This window comes from Pogona vitticeps, chromosome 1 (genome assembly GCF_051106095.1).
Source record: "Pogona vitticeps strain Pit_001003342236 chromosome 1, PviZW2.1, whole genome shotgun sequence".
Taxonomy (NCBI): Eukaryota; Metazoa; Chordata; class Lepidosauria; order Squamata; family Agamidae; genus Pogona; species Pogona vitticeps.
The window spans coordinates 237,168,271-237,188,178 of NC_135783.1; the positions used below are offsets into that span (position 1 = coordinate 237,168,271).

A 19,908-nucleotide genomic window follows, 5' to 3' on the forward strand; every position below is an offset into this window, starting at 1 on the left:
CTAATAGTGTTTCCTGATGACGTCTTTTGGTGCTATGCTAGGAAGGTTAGAAGAAGGTTTATCTCAGTTTAATACTGTTTGGCTCCACTGCCTGCTTGCATATGTGATGGTGCTTCTGTTAAAACCTTTTTTTTCACAATGTGGAGACATTGAACTCTTCATTTTGATTTGATCTTTGCACTTCTGATATTTCAGAGAGTTTACTCAGTGCTCCTTGATTATCTCCAGGGTTCATAAGGCTATTGGATGACATTTTCTGTTTCCCACCATATTTTTCCCTAAGCATAGCAGTCATTTTAACCCAGATGCTGACATAACCCCAACAAGATGGTATCAAGTTGAGTGCAATTCAATCACCATATTGCCAAAGGTAGCTTAGTGTTTCTAGGATACACCTTGTTCAGCAGGTGGCATGAAGGTAATGCCTGAGCATCTGCAATCTGTTTCTTCATTGCTATTGCTAATTAATTGTTAATGGTTTATGGCCATCCTTTGGCTTAGCCAGGTACGCAGATGCTTCAACACAGTTCTTTCAGCTTGCTTGCTGAAACTATTATAGGAGTGATCCTACTATGGACAAACAAAGGCTGTGGACCACCAAGCCCTAGTATGCTAACATTCGGGCAACACATAGAGAAGAGGGCAGGGGGGAAAGAACTCATCTGGGCCACCATGCATATAATGTGCAGTTCAAATTATCTGGTCACTAAGGTTAGATACAAAAGGAGACAGACTATTGCAACCCAGCCTGATACTGTCTCATGTCTGACCCCATAGAATAGAGTATTGTTTTTCTTCCTTTCTTTTTTGACTGTTAAGTCATATTAACTGTTACTTAATAATAGCAGTGATTGCATGTCCATAATTAGATTATGAATTATGGGAATTCCTTTTGGGGTTTTCTAGGTATGAAATGTTCAGATGTGATTTACTGGTCCCTTCTTCTGTGGATGCTTTGGGACCATGTAGCATGCCGAAGGCTACACAGGCTTGCTGTTCTCCTGAGAGGCACAGTAGAGAATTGAACTTCAGGACTCCAGCTAGTAAATGTGTTCTAACAGCTGCTCAGTTGTTCATATATTGTACAGTTCCTACAACACTCCAATGATGCATTTACTCCCCTTCACCCCTTCAGTTTGCTCCTTGCTATATTTTAAGTAGGCATGTAAAAAGGTAAAGGTAAAGGTTCCCCTTCAGAATTTTAGTCCAGTCGTGTTCGACTCTAGGGGGCGGTGCTCATCCCCATTTCCAACCCATAGAGTCAGCGTTTGTCTGAAGACAATCTTCCGTGGTCACATGGCCAGTGCGACTCAGACACGGAACGCTGTTACCTTCCCACCAAGGTGGTCCCTATTTATCTACTTGCATTTGCATGCTTTCGAACCGCTAGGTTGGCGGGAGCTGGGACAAGCGATGGGCGCTCACTCCGTCGCGTGGATTCGATCTTACGGCTGCTGGTCTTCTGACCCTGCAGCACAGGTTTCTGCGGTTTAGGCATGTAGTTTAGACAAATACGTAGAAATAGACTGAATCAAGATTATTTATGAATGTCCAGGACAATTAGAAGGTAGAGCAAGAAGCTGCTCTTTACTCTGTCCCCACCCCCAACTACACTGCAATGGATCCTTCATATCCCATCCAGCACTCATAGAGTTAAAAATATTGCCAAAATTTTGAGTTAAGAAAAGGAGAAGTAAAAAGTAGTGCAGTAGGTTTCTGCTCCAGTGACAAAGAAGAAGGCAAAGCTGAGGCCCACAACAAAGCCTAAGATGTCCCCTGGACTTTTCAATCACTGAGGTGCTGGGGGGGACATACATACTGAAGCCAACATATGGCATGTGGGACAGAATGGATTGGAATATCACCTAAAAGGTACAGGGTAGGTTGACCTGGATCTGTATGCCCTTTCCCCCCTAAAGGGCAGGAAGAAGAGCTTCCACTCATCCTTCATTAGAAGTGTTTTCTACAAGTACATAACACTTTCTGTGCTGACTTTTGCATATTTGTAGAACTGCAGGTAACACCATAAGGGGCTTTCTTTGGCAGTTCTATATATGTTACTGTGCTCTGGAATCACTACAGTTGTAGCTGTTGCAATTTTAACTGCGAGGATAGGTTCTATTAACAGACATAGATCATATGAAAAACAGATGTGATGCTCAGTTTGGGGCCTGGAAAAAATATATCTTGGTGCAGTAGTACAGACTGTAAGGTGTATAGCTGTTTGTAAATAGGAAAATTGGGTGACACGTTCAGGTTGGGCTGCAAATGCCATCCTCCTCCATTATTGGATATGCTGGCTAAGGCTGATGGGATTTGTTATCTAGCCATATCTGGAGAGTAACATGTTGGTCACCTCTGGCTTAAAGAATGGTTATTGTGATGTTAGTCTTCCCTCAAGATGTCATAGCTGATAGAGGACTTTGTTCTGTGGGATAAGCTTTGTTCTGTGGGAACTAGCAGACACAGTTGGCCACCATGAAGGGGGCAAGGAAAATTGCTAGGGCAGTCTGACGTTCTTGGGTAATTCATATCAATGTCATAGTAGAACAGTCATGTTGTGCATGCACAGTGTTGAAGAGCCAGTCCCTGAAATGTACCATTGAAAGGACCAGATAAAACCTTTGCCTCAGACACTAACAAGCTTCTACCAGTTGTAAAATACAGTAATGAGCTAGCTAGTGAGGTAGATCATCTAACTTAGTGTAAAGGAGATCCATCTCAAGGACATGTTCCAAGTAGTTTCTGTACCCAAAGCAAAACAATGGGCAACTCTTGCATTGGATCTGGATAGGGTGGAGTTAGAATATTCACTGGCTCTGGATGGCACTCTGCCTCTTTAAAAAGACACAGACAAACAAGTTGAACCTTTCAATGTGTCCATATGACTTCAGAGTTATTGCTTGTGCTAGAGATTCTCCTGGGGTGTTGTTTCCTCCCAGAGCAATCCAGAAGCATCCTGCTAAAGACAGTGGAAATGATAGATATGGCATTTGGATTGCATTTTAGCTCTTTTCAGGCATCCAAGAAAAAGTTAATTAGAATACTTGTGGAGGAAGAATATTGTAGCCCTGCCACCTGCTTGTCACTCTCATCACACAGAGTCAGGGATGGATGTGAAAAGTATCTGTTGAATGTGGAGTCTTTCACGCATCCCCATTCATGTGGAGGGACTCCCGAGGTAGCAGAGCCTTTCCTCTTCAGCCTATTGCTCTCTGTGGAAACAGACCCACAGGAAAAGGTGGGTCTAGAACTCTCTGCTCGCATCTTAAGATTAACCTCTTCCCAACCATCTAAAGAAGGTTTTAAGGCAAACGTTGAACACATCTGAGCATCTGTATTCTATTGCCGTTGCTGCCCATTTGCTTTCTTGAATTTTTATTTATTTCCCTAGAATTTGTAACTCAGATGCTCATGTTGAGCAGGTGATGGAAACACTGTGAATAATTAGGCCTGCCAGTGGTGAATCCACATGGAAATAAATTATCATTTAAGCTTTCTTCATCTCCCTCTTTTCTCCCCTCTTTGTCCCACAGGGTGCCCTGACAATTCTGCCGATTCAAAATGTTTAAATCCCATTACGGCTTTTCAAGGCTGCATGAGACTCATCTTTATTGATAACCAGCCCAAGGACCTCATTTTAGTTCAGCAAGGTTCCCTGGGGAATTTTAGTGATCTGCGTATTGATCTCTGTGGCATCAAAGACAGGTAATTATTCTTTCTCTTTTTCAGGTGTTTTATTTTCTTTCAGCCAAGTGGCTCATGAGTGTAGTTCGCTATATGTGAACAATCTAATCCACCAACATCAATGATATTACAATTAATAGAACTACCGATCAGAAGTATTACTGTGAGAATCCAGGAAATGATAATGTGGGCTAGACTCTCTCTCTCTCCATGTCCATTTGTGGGATATAGAGTATGCAAATTAAATCAAACTGCAGATTTGTGCACAGATTAGGTTTTACGCCCAGGCTGCCTTTGATAGCTTTCAAATTTTAAAGCGATGTAAAAGGAAAGGAAATGTCATTTCAGTCATCTATTTAATGCAATTGTTTTGTTTAAGCATATCAGTTCCAGACTGCATGTTGTATGGTACCATAATTTTTTTTTTTACTCTAGGCAAAATAATGAAATACTTACATTGTAGAAATTAAGGATGTGTATTGACCCCATTGACCGGGTCCATGCTTGACCTGGTCCATACATGTAGATTAGTGTTTGGCCTATGGTGTGTCCTTTCAGTGATACTCCAAACCAACCCTTGTCCATGGTGATGTCAGGGCAGAAAGTCAGAGCTTGGAATACCTTGCCTAAGAATTGTGTAACCTTAATAGACTTTAAAGAAAAATCAGAAGCCTGTTTTTGTCCCAGCTGACTATAGCCATCCTGAACAGAACCCTATCTAGTAACAGCACATCTTGGTAATTTGGGGACTGAAGTAGAACCTGGGGATTCTACAGGCCTTACCAGATGAGTTCACATAAGAGATGTCAAGAAATACACACCTACCAGCTCATCTACAGACACTACTTCCAGATAATGTCTCATTAAAACTCTCAACAAATACACATTATTTATATGTTTCCAGAACTCCATGGAAACTCCATTCTCATGAATGTGGAAACACAAATGGCTTTTAAAACTTGCAAGGGAAGAAAGGCAATATTGTGCCATTAATGTCAGGGATGTGAAAGACCTTAAATATACAGAGAAGAATACGCAAGTGGCTTTTACTTTGGCCCACTGGCACCCTTTGAGCAACAGTGCAAAGCCCAGTAAACAGAAAGATAGAAGATAGGCAGACCCAAACACTTCAATGGGACCTAGCTAATCAACATTCATGGGGGGGGGGAAGCCAGCTTTCATTCACGATTTCACACACTCCCATTTAGCAGTAAAAACACCATTACACTGAGCTGGAAAATAATTGAAAATAAAAACGATAGCTATATACCACCTGGTGAGTCCTCAGATAGAGTGTCCATAAGAGGTCTCAGATGTTGCGGGCAAAGCTGATTGAAGTATCACACTTCTTTTCCCTGGGTACTCTTGAATACAGGAGTTCGTATGTTGAAATAAATAAATAAACAAATAATCATCTCCACAAATACTAAACTGAGCATGAAAGATCAGGGGTGAGGTTGTGTCCCTTAGGCCTACATGTGCTCCACTCCATGATTGCTCACAAATTGTGCCCATAAAAGAGGTTTAAGAATAATCTTGATCATCAGTATGTTATACTAACCCAGGGATCCTCTTTATTCCCTACTACAAGTTTGTAAATTATTATTCATCTAAATACTGGTAGTGATGAAGAATTATCTTCATGTGACTAAACGGAAGCTTGATGCTTATTTTTTATTTCAGGTCACAGATGGCTAAGATAATGATGCCTGGCAGGTGGACTAAACACGTTTGTGAGCTAGACTAATTTGCTAGTGTGCAATATTTCTAAGAAACTAATGCATGTAGGCTTCAATGTTTTTAGTAAAGGTCGGGGAAGGTCACTTCTTGAATCTCTGCTCTAAAATTTGACCTCATAAAATAATTACTGGGTTTTTCACACCAACCTTTTTAATTTTAGTTTAAGTTTTTAGTTTATTCATTTAGAGGTGGATACAGTGGCTGTGATATAAAGGAAAGAGAGTTTTAAGAGTTTCTGTAAAGTTATTGCTGCCATATTCTGGAAGGAAGCAAAGATGAAGTAATTAGAATAAACTAGGTCACAGCTTCATGGAAGATCTAAAATAGGCCACTAAATCAATTAACCTGACTAGTGATGAACTTTTCAAAAGTGTTCTTTTTACTTCTTCTGGTCTTTGTCAGAGAAACACAAACCTTGGGGTTTAAAGTTCAGAAAAATCAAATGCAAGACCTTCACATTTGTTACTCCTCTACCTACATCACGAAAGCTTCTGAAAAACCCTCTCCTCCCCTCTTCTTCCTGTGCTCTGCAATGTTCATTTTCACCTCTGACACCTGGAGATGCTTGGATTTTCATCCAAGCCAGATAAGAGAATTAAGAAGTTGTAGCACCGGGCTACATTCAGGATCACACACCTCTCAAGTATTTATTTCTGAACCAGGAAATATAACACTTGTTAGCATGACCAAACCTGGCCTCAGAGCTGGTGGATGGGTATGCATCTCCAAAACAGCCCTCATAACTGCTATCACTTTTGCTGGGAGATAATGGTACTGATTATCAAGAAAGTGTGGCCTTAAGGTCAATGGTTTCACATCTTAGTTGGTGTTATCTCATGATTTCCAGAATTCCAGAGCCCTCATGGCCAGTGAGAGATTACAGGAATTTTATTTTTTGAAGGATTTTTTTAAAAAAATTATTTTTGGCAAAGTCTCTTATAGCCCAGCCATGGCCTTTGCAAACCAAAATGAGGCCACCAAACACAGGGAATGGCTATTCTCATAGCATTCATTCTAGTTTACTGATGGTAAAACTTTATAGTTTGTAAAAGAAGACTGATAAGCAGCAAAGTGATCCTTTTTCATATGAAGAAGAATTTCAGTATATTTTCCCTGCTTTTGACTTTCATGTTCAAAGTTGACAAACTGGTTATGGAACTCACAAACTTTTTGTGTTATACACATCAGGGTTGTGTCACATATTAGTTGTTTTAGCATATAAATATAGGGTAACAGTTGACAGTGCTGCCATCAATTGTGGATTCATGAGTTATGCATGTTCTTCTATTTCAGTGGTTCCTTTGAACCGAAACGCTTACAAACACATTGTCTTTTATGTATATTACACTTTAATGGGCATATACTTAGGCAAAATGTTACATGAGAAACACCCTCCATAGAATTGTTGAAGGGGATCAAGCTATTAAAACAGAAAGTGCAATTGCTGAAGCTCCCTGTTGTAGCTGTGAGTCCGGGGTGGGCAATTTCCAGAGGTGTGGGATATGCACACTCCTATTCCCTTTACCTTGGAGGGCATACATCTGCTTCTATGATCCCATTTCCCCACCCCAAATTCTTTCTTTTTTAAAAAAGTAGAAATTCCCTTTGGGCTATTTACTAAGCAACAACAACAAAAATGGAACAACCTCCCCCCCAAAAAAGAGCATGCTTTGCCAAAGTCTTTTCAAATATGACAAAGTTGCCTCTATGTATCCTAGAGGGTTCAATATGTTATTGTAAGTCAATAACGTTTTGAATGTCATCGTGCTGAAAACCTCAGTTTGGCCCCTGGGGCTCATAGTCATACCCCTCCTCTAAGGTATCTAAAGCCAGTCATAGGTTTAGGGTACAGATGTGAATCACACAACCTTTCACTCTCACACAGAAATGAATGGGGGAGAGGGGAATCACTCTTTGATCCTCACAGTAAGATTTCCATGTGGGTCCTCCCTCTCCTTCATGAAATCTAGTGGAATTTCTCAGCATTTTCATGGCAAAATTGAAAATTGCATCAAGCTAATCTTGCCTCCAAGAGTGGGTGCATTTCCAATATGTGCAACGTTTGCATGAAACATGTTTCACCAATGTATCTACATCAATCCATTAATGTTTCTTAAGAAAGATATTTGCATAAGAGTTTATATTTCCATATGTTCTTATCTTACATATTTGCCTTCTTTCTCAAAATACGAACTTTTCAATGTATTTGATCTAAAAAAAAATGTAGTATATGTATTTGGTTTGTGGGTGGGTGTTTTAGCTGAGCTGCAGAAACTTCATCAAGTCAAATAATTCACTGGACAGCTGCTTTGTGATCCGGATGTTAGTCTGAGAGGTTAAGTTCAGATCGATGTAACCCAAAATTTGTCACGACTGAATTCGTCAATTCCTTCTATTCTGCTTTAGGATGTCTTGGGATGTAGACTTTTTCAAGCCACATAAATATAAGCTTCAGCATCACCTAGCAAAGATGCAGAAGCCTGTACAAGTGAGGCCATATTATTCTTAAGGCTGATTAGGCTGAAGCCCAGGGACCCCACAGGGGCTAGAGGACAGTCAGTTTTTTTTAACCTTGATTGTGTGTGCTCAAACATTCCTACATTGTGAATAGAATTCTTCAGGAGTACCTCAAAATGGATATAGGGCTATCCAGTACCTACTGTACCAGGGTCACGCTATCAGCTGAAGTGGGGTGAAAGACTGAAATGCCAAAGGGCCCCCAAAATACTCGAAAGTCCAGGGGCCTGGACATGGGTTAATACTACCCTGTGTACAAGGCAGAATAAAAACAAAACAAAACTGAGAGAGTGTACTGTAACTCAATGCCTGCTAGCTGTACTTCTTTTTTTTATGTTAAAGAGTTAAACTATAAAACAAGTATCTAAATGAATACACTTACAGTAGCTGTCTCCAAATAATTTGTGCAAAGAGAGACCATCAAAACTCTGTACTTCTGTTTCAAATGTGTTCTGATTTCAAAAGATGAAGTCCACCTATTAAGTGATTTAAAAACAAAAACAAAAAAACATTATATATAGCTTATAGCGTCAGAAACTACTATATATTTTGGTCACTTGTCATGAGGAAAAAAACCTATAAACTCCAGGTCCTTTTCTCCCTTTCCCCCTCCCCCACCCCTAATTGCTTGCAGCTAAATGAACATAACTAAATATGTGTACAGTCACTCAAGAAAATATGTGGGGTAAAATCATATATTATGAATAATTTATGAAATCACAAATATCTGTGGAAAGAAGGGGCAGTCTTGCAGCCTGATATGGAAATTGATGTGGTAGGAATGCTGCAGAAATTTTGAGAAATCTCAGCTGACAGATTTTCACATTCATTTGTAATATTTAAACTTTTGTGAAAAGCATTCCCATTGTTTAGAACTGAAAATCTTTTGCAATGAATCTCTGGCTGGTTGGTTGATAAAATGGATAAATAGAATGTTCTGGCTGTTGAGAGGAGAGACATTTTTATCTCTCTATTTTCTAGCGAAATCCACAATGAGGGTAATGAAATTTCTTCCGAGCATGTGGATGACTTTGATGAACATGTAGTGGATATTTTAAGCAGCAAAGGAGCTTTGGAAAGGCACTAAGTTTATAAAAGCAATTTCAGGAGGTTTCAAAGGGACTTGGTGGATTACTGGGTGATGGACACTATCATCATGGTCTCTGTGGAAATCTAGGTGGAACCAATTAACAGCAAATAAATGAAAACACACAAGGGCAAAATTGGGAGGGGGAAATGGCACATGGAAGTTTCAGTACTTTTGTGTTACTTTCCCATCAGTGGTATAAAATACAAAGGTCACAGAGTGCAGATTGGAATCAGATAATGGATCTTTCATGTTGCAACTCAGTTAATGAAATATAATCCATCTCTTGCAACATGAAAAACTTAAATTTGGCCTCATATACCAAAATTTGTTTTTAACTTGCATTGGGTGAATTTATCGGTATTTTCTAACCCCATTGGAATTCTAAAGCATTGAGGGTTAGCATTAAACTTGCAGTTAAGGTTGCAAAGTGTAGGAGTTTGAATTGAGTTTTGGGTTTAATTTATATATTTTGCATTTCCTGAACACATAGATAATTCCAATGCTGCTTTTCCATTGGAACTAGATTAAGATGACCAGATTATTTCACAATTGTTTCTTGGTTTCATTGTCTGGGAAGAAAGTGGCATGGGATATTTTCTGCCCCAACGCATGGCAAGGACAGGAACAAAAAAGTGCTAAGTGGTAAAAAGCAAGAGTTTTGTTATGACAATTTTTTATCTCATTTGTTTTTTTGACTGCTAAAAAAACAAAACAAAATGAAAATGGTAGATAGTCACTGAAACTCAGACCCATTGTTTTTCAGTTTACAGTGTCATTGAATCCTTTATTGTAGGTTTAGTTCTATGTGAATTCTGCAACAAAATGCAGAATGCCCCAATAATAACAGCAACTCAGATTCTAGAGATCTGAGCTGGTGTGTGATATCCTCTCAATTGTCTCTCGCGGCTGTATCCAACAAAATGGAATTGCATTTTCTTTCATTCTTTACTCTTTGTTTTTCTTTATTTTCTAAATTCTAGCTTCCTTTAGAAGAATGGACTAGGCGTGTTTATGTTTTCCACTCCAAAAATGTACTCCCTTTCATTTCACGATTGTGCCCTGACATCCCTGGTTGAGACCCATGCTCATATCTAAGCTGCTAGAACCTCTATGTCATAGTGAGTTAAGGTTTGGGGGGAAGGTAAAGCCTGTCCTTTTCCCTTTCTGCCCATTAGAAACTACACAATGGCTTGAGTGTCCAAATAGGCCTAACCTGAGTCCTGTTCCAGTTCCCTGGAACCAAGCACAAGAGAGGAGAAAAATACTACAATAATAATGCTAATAAGCTTAGAATTGCAGAGCCAGAAGGGGCCCTGTGGATCATAGAGTCCAGCCCCTGTTAAGGAGGCACAGTGGAGAATCAAGTCCCCAACCTCTGGCTGTGCAGCCAGATGCCTAAACCACTGAGCCATTCAGCAGTTGCCTTTGTTGTGTGTTCCTATGTGTTGGTTGGTGAATCTGAAATAGGTCAAGACATTTTTACTAACATTTTTCCTCTTTTGTCATATCTATTTGATCCTTCATCTTTAGCTACATCTCTTTCCCTCGACCCCTTCCTTTTTGCCACTGGGCTATTATCCCACATATGAATGTTGACTAAAATGTCCCAAATACTCTGTCACCTAGATTAGGGCCAACTACTTTGTGCCCTTTAAGAGATATTCCATTATCTTCTGTCTGGAATCTGTGAAGTTACCTGTCCATTACCAGTTCTCCATAAAGAAAAAAAAATGCCATAAACAAGGTGGAAGGACTGTGGAATTCTGTGGCCTGAGCTCCTGCAGTACTTCTGTTTTGAGGACATGATAGACCTTAACATTACAGCTAGAATTTTAGCAGACAATGGTTGGTGTTTCCACCAAAAAGTTTAAAAAAAATGGGAAAGGGGTATGGACTTCAGGCTTTAATGCTCTAATTATGTGATCTGTTGAAACAAAGCCAGACAGCAATCATCCTGCCACAGTCAATCACACAATCAATTTTAATAGTTTAAATATATTTCAAACTAAACTGAGAGGAAAAAGAAAATATACCAGAACACAAAAAGGCAAAGTAAGCACTTAGACAAGTCTTTCACTTTACTCTTCAGCTCTATAAAATGGCTCGTGTAATACCTGAAAAGGAATATAGATTCTCTGTGTTGATCTCAGTCTGAGCCCTCCTTGGCAGTTCTTCGGTTGGAGTGTCCAGCAAATCTCTTGGGCTTCCTTGGGAGTTCACTCGTCTCCTTTGGCAGCAGCAACTCATTGAACCAATGCAATTTCCCCTTTCCTCAGTGCAAATTGTGGACCATAATTTGAGCCATATCAATGCTAAATAGAGTAAGCTCATTGCTCCAACCCTAGCCACCCTAAACCTAAACACATACTTTTGATACGATCTTCCCTTATCCATTTATTCGGAGACAGTGCTCATGCCTATTGCTGACATTCAAGAAGTGTCTGTTCCTCTCCAGTGTCCACTCTGGTTTATGATGTGAATCCTAAGTAATGGCAGAAGTGGGAGATACAACTGAGCATGTGTAAGCCTTAACTGGGTTAGATGTTTATTTTTGCAAATACAAAAAAAGAACCCCTACTTCCATCAATTGAGGCTCCCCCCCCTTCTTTTCCCCTTCAGTCTCTATTCCATGTAAACAGCCAGATTCGTAGCCATCTGTTGGATGGGCAGCACAACCAGTGTTTCAGCCATAGGTTTGGCTCCTTTCCCCAGTCTACAGACAACCCCAAGGAAAGATCATCCTACACAGAGGCTGTTGGACTATGTAGGATGCAGATCATCCTACACAGAGGCTGTTGGATTGTGATGTTTCTCCGTATAATGTTATTCTTCAAGTATTATCTATGGGAGAATGCCGCCAGATTGAGTGTCATTGGAACAGCTTGATTACATCTCAGGATCAGATTTTGGAGGAGGTAGCCAGCATCTGAGGGAGATTTATAATTTCATTCAAAGCTTCTTATTGTGTTGTTTTGAAAGGAGTATAGGTGGAAGTGGTCAGCTGACTCTTAATGCAACAAGAGATTTTTTTTAGGGAAAAGAAACAGGAAACATTCCTGTTAACTAGATTCTTAAAACCCTTTGTGGTAATGGTCAAAAAAGTAGCAAATTTGATGTTAATGTGTTAGCATTAATGCATCCATCTGCCACTGGTAAAAAAAACACACACACCAAAGGAACAAATTTGATGCTAATATGTTATGCATCAATCCCAAGTTCTGGTCTCAGTACAAAAGAAGCATGGTTCACTTGTCATTCCAAAGTGACAGCATGCTATAGCGGCAAAGCAACAATCCTAATCTGGTTCAGATTGGAAATATGAAGAAGTGGAGCAAATTAGATAGTAAGCATTTTGCTCTGCCTCTTTGTTATGCTTTGTGATGCTTTAACTGCGTTTCCTAGTGTGCAATTAGTTTTCACAGTTGACTGAAAAATAATGAAAGTAACTTGAGATTTTGCAATTAAGTGTTTTCCTTAGAGTATGATCTCCTTGAACATCTAACATACATCTATGCCGGTATATCCTTTATTGTTGTAGTTAGGTGTCAAACCTGAACTTTTGGAGAACAGCCTTTTGAAGTGAAATGCAGGACAGACGTGCCAAAATATCTCTGTTCAGTTATTCCTACATCAAAGCCTGTTGATTTCTTGCTGTTTTCCCCATCAGTCATGGAGACGGATGGATGAACCAGTGTGATCTGAAGAAACACGTAGATCTTATGTATGTTTGCCACTGTGACAAAGATACAAAGATTTATGTGTGGCACTTTCTTTACCTCAGGCCCAGCTGGTACTACGTTTCACATTCAAACAAAGAAACAGCCGTTGGAGATGAAAAGTCTAAAATCTAAACCAAATTATATGGTAATATTTGAAGATAGGATGTATTTAAAAGCAAGACATTATCAAAAGCCTCTTAACTTTTAAACATACATTAGATGCATTACATGGCTTGAACAAAAATGTTTTATCTAATCCATTAGGAATGATTGTATCGACTTGATCTGCAGGTTTATTCTTGGATAGCCCTGCAGTTAAAAGATGCAAAACTGCAACATGTTTTTCCATAACATACAGCCAATCCCCCAGATTAAAATAAAAGTTAATTAAAGCATTAAAATCTATTTGTTCATGAAACATAAAGAAAAGCAGAACAAGTAGTTGTCCGTTAAACAAAAACCAAAAAGACAGTAACAATAATAGCAGTAGGAGATAATGGTACTAATAATGCTACGTAACATCTCTAATTTCTTTAATTTCTTTTGATGTTTTTCAGTAACTATCCTGTTATTTCCCACTGCTAACTCAACTAATTGTATTTTCTTGCCAACCATCTGTCTCCATCCCGTGTCAACTAATTCCTGTTTTAAACCCTCAATTGCTTTTAATCCAGCTTGTTGACTTGGCCAACTGAAACTATCTCCTAGGGTTATAATGAAATTTTGTCCTGGCAAGGAATCCCTCTGTAACTCCATGGAAACTGAGAGAGATCCCAGTGCATCAGTGAGGAGTGAGGCTGAGCACCACACCCTCCTCAAAACTAGGTCTGATAGTCTTGCCCTGATTAACACTATATGTCTTTGTAGCTCTTATTAATTTCAGACACTTACATTGTATTATACACCACCATTTGGAACTAACCAGTGTAAGAACTTGAAATTGATAAGAAAAATATATTGATAAGGACAGGAAATTAATACAAAAGTCCTGTGGAGAATAATACTAAAGGCACACACAATGCAAGACTTGTCAAACTTAATTGTGCAAAGAAGGAAGTTGATAAGATTTATCTATGTGCTGATAAGAATCCTGTGTATTGATGGTACTATGTATAAAATTTCAGGGGGAAAATACTTAGAGCATCTTGCTGGCTGGGAAATCCCAAAGGAGGGAATTAAAAGGTTAGAAATCCTATAGACTACTGTGGGATATATATAATTATAAATGTAAATATAGTTATATGCCAGGATGTTTTGTTTGCTTGCCTAGTGTTACACTTTTAAATTTAATTTTGGACTTGATGCTTGTTCTTCCTCCCTTCCCAAGCTTATATTGCTTGCATGTGTTGTATTAGAGAAAATAGACCATTGGGAAATTAGATGCTATTGCAGTTTTTAAAAGAGAAAGAAAGCAGATAGGAAACAATGAAAGTTGAAGGTTGTTTGTGCAGATGCCAGTCCTTTTCCAACATTTAATGTGTAGAAATAAGATCAAATTATTAATTCCTTCCTGTTCAATAAAACTGGCCACAGAAAAGAGAGAATTGTCTCCCTAATTATGCCCCATGTGTTTCAGCTTTTTTTGTTTTATAGCAAAATCAAATTCCCATGCTGGGACAGAAGAAGACAATATTTGATATTGTCTTTGCCCTGAAATGATTAACCTGCAGTGGAGTATAAAAAAAGTTGTCAATGAGGAAACTACCTTGCAATCTCATTTATTCTTAGCTGTGTTTAATGCCATGCCCTTGAAGTCTGGAGTGTTCATTTGCACTCCCCCTCCTCCCTTTCTCACAAATAATTTCTAGCATCACTACCCTTCACTTCAACTTGATTTTGGAAGTAATGACTCAGTATTGGTCCTATTAGTGGTAGGGCCTGGATGGCTCTCTTGGGTGATATTTGTGCCTTGGCTGGTGCCTAGTGAAGGTAGGCAAGTGAACAAAATACTGTGGCCATTCTGTGGTGGAAAAGTTAAAGGAATGGACATATAAATATATGGTTTTGCCTTTTATTTTGTCACATTCTGTCTAGAGCAGAGGCAAGAAAAGCCTAAGAAGCCCATAAGCTGATTTTCTATCAGACTGCAGTACCCTTGGGGAGTTCAAAAAAGAAAATGAAACAAAGGACAAGAATTGAGGAACATCCTTTCATGGCTTTGTTGTGAGGGAATGGGAAGATTAACTGCACACCTACCGTTCTGGAAGGCTTCCAGCATTCTGGCAGGCTTTGCCAAACCATTTCAGGAGTTGTTGGGTTTTTTAAAAAGAAAAATCCCAAGAATAGGATCCCATGTGCCTCCTGGCCACACTTTGCCCTTGTCAGGACAGCTATTTAATATGAAGTATTTTTAATATTGTCACTGGGGGCTTTATATTCAATAGCTCACATAGTTTCCCCACATTGTTGGCTGAAATAGCTGAAAATGTATGGGACTGAGCTATGGATTTAAGCTGACCCACATTTTCTGAGAAAAGAATTGTCTGAGAAATCATCTCAGGGCTGTGTTTTTTTCTCCTTACACTCATAGAAGCCTTTAAGGAGAAGTGGATAATAGCCCTCTGATTATTAGCTTTTAGTAGGACCTGATCAAATGCATCTGCTGAATTATTCTGTAGAGCATGTCCCTATAAACAGCAACTGCAAAATCCTTTGCTTCTGGCTAACTATGAATGAAGTAATTAGAAATATTTTTGAAAGGTTATTTTTGGCCTAAAGGATTTCTGAAACTGTAACAGCTAGAATCATAAGTTTGTATAAATGCTACTGATTTCCCAAGTTAAATAACTGAATTGAATCTTAAAATTGGTTTACCCAGAGTGCCACTTGGGCCCATGGATAAATTAACTTTTAAGTAGTATCATATCATAGGCATTTAGTGGATTATTAAGTAGGTCTTGTAAACTGAACTGTGAGATCCTTTTCCTCTGCCTATGAAACAATTAGTTTACCAAGAAGGAGTGTGTGTGTATTGTGACACCTTTAAAACTAACACATTTATTTAAATTTGTATTTTTATGGATTAGGAAGATAATACAGATGTTGTCTTCTGTTTCGTGTTACACTTGATCCCACTATCATGCCCACACAAAAATTCTGACAGCCAACTGCACACAGTTTCAGAAGGGTAGGGAGATGACAAACCAAATAGCATGGAGAACCAGAATAATGCTTGGGATAAGTACAAACAGAAAAAAATAACAAAGTGTAGCCATTCCTGACTATTCAAACCAAAGTGTAGGCCTCATTGCAACAGAGTATGAGGACCATAGGTGTTGAAAACAAAATGCATTAGGTCCTTTTTAAGGAGAAAGGCAGGATAATTTTTTTAAAAAAATAAGTAAATAATAATAAATAAAGGTAAGTCTTTGTTGTTGTTTAGTCGTTAATTCTTGTCGAATCTTCGTGACCCCATGGGCCAGAGCACGCCAGGCCCTCCTGTCTTTCACTGCCTCCTGGAGTTGGGTCCAAGTCATGTTGGTAGCTTTGGTGACGCTGTCCAACCATCTTGTCCTCTGTCGTCCCCTTCTCCTCTTGCCTTCACTCTTTCCCAACATCAGGGTGTTTTCCAGGGAGTCTTCTCTTCTCATGAGATGGCCAAAGTATTAGAGCCTCAGCTTCAGGATCTGTCCTTCCAGTGAGCACTCAGGGTTGATTTCCTTTAGAATGGATAGGTTTGTTCTCTTTGCAGTCCAGGGGACTGTCAAGAGTCTCCTCCAGCACCACAAATCAAAAGCATTAATTCTTCGGTGGTCAACCTTCTTTATGATCCAGCGCTCACTTCCATATATCACTACAGGAAAAACCATAGCTTTGACTATTTGGACTTTTGTTGGCAAGGTGATGCCTCTGCTTTTTAAAATGCTGCCTAGGTTTGTCATTGCTTTACTCCCAAGACGCAGTCGTGTTTTAATTTCACAACTGCTGTCACCATCTGCAGTCATCAGGGAGCCCAAGAAAGTAAAATCTGTCACTGCCTCCATATCTTCCCCTTCTCTTTGTCAGGAGCTGATGGGACCAGTGGCCATGATCTTAGTTTTTTTTTGATGTTCAGCTTAAGACCATTTTTGTGCTTTCCTCTTTCATCCTCATTAAGTCTTTAGAGGGGCCAAACTTTTACACTTCCTTATCAATTCAAGATGGTTCCCATTAAACAACTTGTGGCTAAATAGTTCCAGAGTTTTCATATGACTAAGTCAATCGTTATCTGTGGAGCCCACATCCACTGAGTGGTGCATGCTAGCCCTGCTCCTCTGTTGCCACTTTCAGTGGAGAAAGATGATAGTCTAAGAAAGGTGAGGAAAAGGAGAACCCAATATATCTGGGTATTTATTCTTTTAAAACATTTTCACTCCTCCTTTCTCCTTAAAAGGACCCAGGGAGGCTTACATCAGTAAAAGACAATATTAAAGCTAACATCAGTGAGAATGCAAATACTAAAAAGGAATAAAGAAATATCATACTAAACAACATAAGCAGTAAAGTACAACAATTTATTTAAAGCCCCACTCAGACAGCCGGTCACTCAGGGAGGGCTTGCCTGAAAAGAAAGGTCTTCTTCACCTGCTTGCAGAAGGACAATAAAGATGGGGCTATTCTAGCTTCCTGTGGTAGGGAGTTCCAAAGTCAGAGAAGGCTCTCTCCCATCTACCCAATAAACACACATGTGTGAAGGTGATGGGACCAAGAGAAAAGCCTCTCCTTATGATTTTAATACTTGAGCAAGTTCATAAAGGGAGACACAGTCCCTGAGATAGCTCGGGCCCAATCTGTTTAGTGTTGGATAATTTCTGCAGGGGAACTAGAACCCAGTTGTATTGAGATTCCACCTCACACTTTGTTCCCTTTTATGTTGGTGGGCTCCACACATTTAGATAACACCTGAAGAGAAATGTACCTTCTGGAACAATCAGGTTGGCATAAGAGCACACTTGAAACAATTAGAGTACTCCTAATTAGCATGTTTTCTTCTTTGATCTTGAAGGCCTAAATGTCATTGATAACACAAGGAGAAACGTAAGCTGTCAGAAATGTAGTACAGTGGTGCCTCGCTAGATGATGATAATCCGTTCCATGAAAATCGCTGTTTAGCAAAATCATTGTCTAGCGAAAAGCAAATAATCGTCTAGTGAAAATCGGTTTGCGAAGCAGGGACCAAACATTGTTCAGCGAAATTCCCCCATAGGAATCACTGTTTTGCGAATCGCTATAGCGATTGCAAAAAGTCAATGTCTAGCGAAAAAACTGTCATGCGGGGTAACTGTCTAGTGAGGCACCACTGTAGGGAACAAACTTATTTGATTGGATAATAATCTCCCTTTGTTTATACTAGTACTATATAGAAATTCAATGCTATGTGGCCCTCTGATGTACCTACTGTAGGTGGATGAATTTCCCTATCTGATTGTTCCTAGAACATTCTAATAGGGAAGGATTATAAAATTGAGAAATGGTATTGCCAGCACTTGGAGAACCAAGAGGTCCTTCTGTGATAATTATGTGGCAAGAGTTTGTTCATTATTTATCAAGAGCAAGGACATTGTAAAATTAGGCAATCATGCTGGAATGAGCTGGGGAAGCAACTACGGTAGGAAAGCACTTACTCTAATAATCCCTTAGAAGTAAGGAGAGGCCATGTTTTATGCCACGTCTGGGATTTTATGTCTTTCCCTTGCATTCTTTCTTCTTTTAGGACTGACTTTTTTGAGTTAGACGTTCAGATCAGCCAAAGACATTTTAGCAATCAATCAACCATTAATTTATTTAGCTACAAGCCCGCTACCCACCCACATCCAAGGATTCCATGCTCTTGAACTACAGTACCTTCTCTAGACATGAAGAGAAACAACTGTGGCAGATTAGGAACTAATACAGGGAGTGAATATTCTGCTTTATTAAGCAAGAAGAGAATTGGTACAGTGGTTGCAAGACTGAGCAGGTAGACATTCTAAACATGTGGCAAAAGTTTGTTGTAGTTAGTGGAGTAAGATACCTCTTCTTCATTTGAGGCCATTCAAAAGTGTGGATCCCATTAAAGAATAGAAATCTTGGTTTGTCTTCCACTGATGAAGAACTGCAACATTCTTTCCTCTCTGGCAAGGATGGTGAGGAATGTCCTGGTGCTCTGAATAGAACAATGGCTTTTAACAATGATGTGGACAAAATTGCTCGTTTTTAAAGCACATTTTTCTATAAAAGGATGATTTCTGCTTTGTTTAAGAATGTGAAGCAATAGATAGGTTGTTTGAGTCTTTCTTAATAATAATCAGCCACTCTGTACTTGCTGTTTGTGTGTGTGTGCTTGTGTATGTGCATGCACGCACATGCATGCACACACTTCATTCCTTAGGGGGCAAGGCCACAAGAGAGGAGAATAAGTCATTTTGCCCAGTTACACAGGTGATGGCAGGGGAAAATATCTCTTTGTTCTGTCTCTTAGCTAGGGATAAGAAACCTTGCAAAGCATACAGGCCTTCATTGAGTGTTGAGATAGTCTAGACTGTGAGAATGAGTTATGTAGGTATTATTTCCATCCTTAGCCCCCATGTATATCCAATAGTTTCAGCATTTTCAGGATGCATTCTGGTAATGGAATATGACACCTTTCCATTGGACATAGTATGCTGGAAAGGTAGCATTCCAAGCACCAGGAATCCTGGGGCATCTGTTTTTCATGGCACCTGAATTTCAGTTGCAGCGTATGTAGGAGATTTGGTTCCCATTTCAAAGCGCACTTACAATTTCACATTTCCTGAACCTAAATATAAACCAGAATGCAGCTTGTCTGCACACAAAGAATTTCCTGGGGCTCTTAATGATTTTGTTCAAAGTTGCCTAACGGTAGCCAGAGTTACCCAATTTTGTACAAAAATTCAGTTTTAATTCCATTGCCTGATTTATACCGATAGCCCCAAACTAGACTTACGCTTTTTTCAAGAATTTAAAGCACTGGATAGCTTGTTTGCATCATTCCTAATAATAGTCTAGTCCCTCTGTGCTTTCTGCCGTGTGGGTTCTTTGCTTCTCAAAAGGGTAGGGACAATCAGTCTTTTGTGCAATAGAGACTTTGAGGAAAAGAGACCTTTGCCTTGTTCTCTTTTAGAAATAGTGGAATTTTCAGATCTTTAAAGTTTCCCATTTAGCTGTTCACCACGT

At 39.4% G+C, this 19,908-nt stretch overlaps 1 protein-coding gene across 1 annotated transcript in view; it reads left to right on the plus strand.

Annotated features, from left to right (window-relative positions):
• CNTNAP5 (contactin associated protein family member 5) overlaps positions 1-19,908 on the plus strand; it is a 491,198-nt gene that overhangs the window by 263,871 nt on the left and 207,419 nt on the right. The window contains exon 10 of the mRNA XM_020805439.3: positions 3,537-3,708. Coding sequence (XP_020661098.3) covers positions 3,537-3,708 — 172 coding nt within the window. The remainder of the gene's footprint in view (positions 1-3,536; positions 3,709-19,908) is intronic.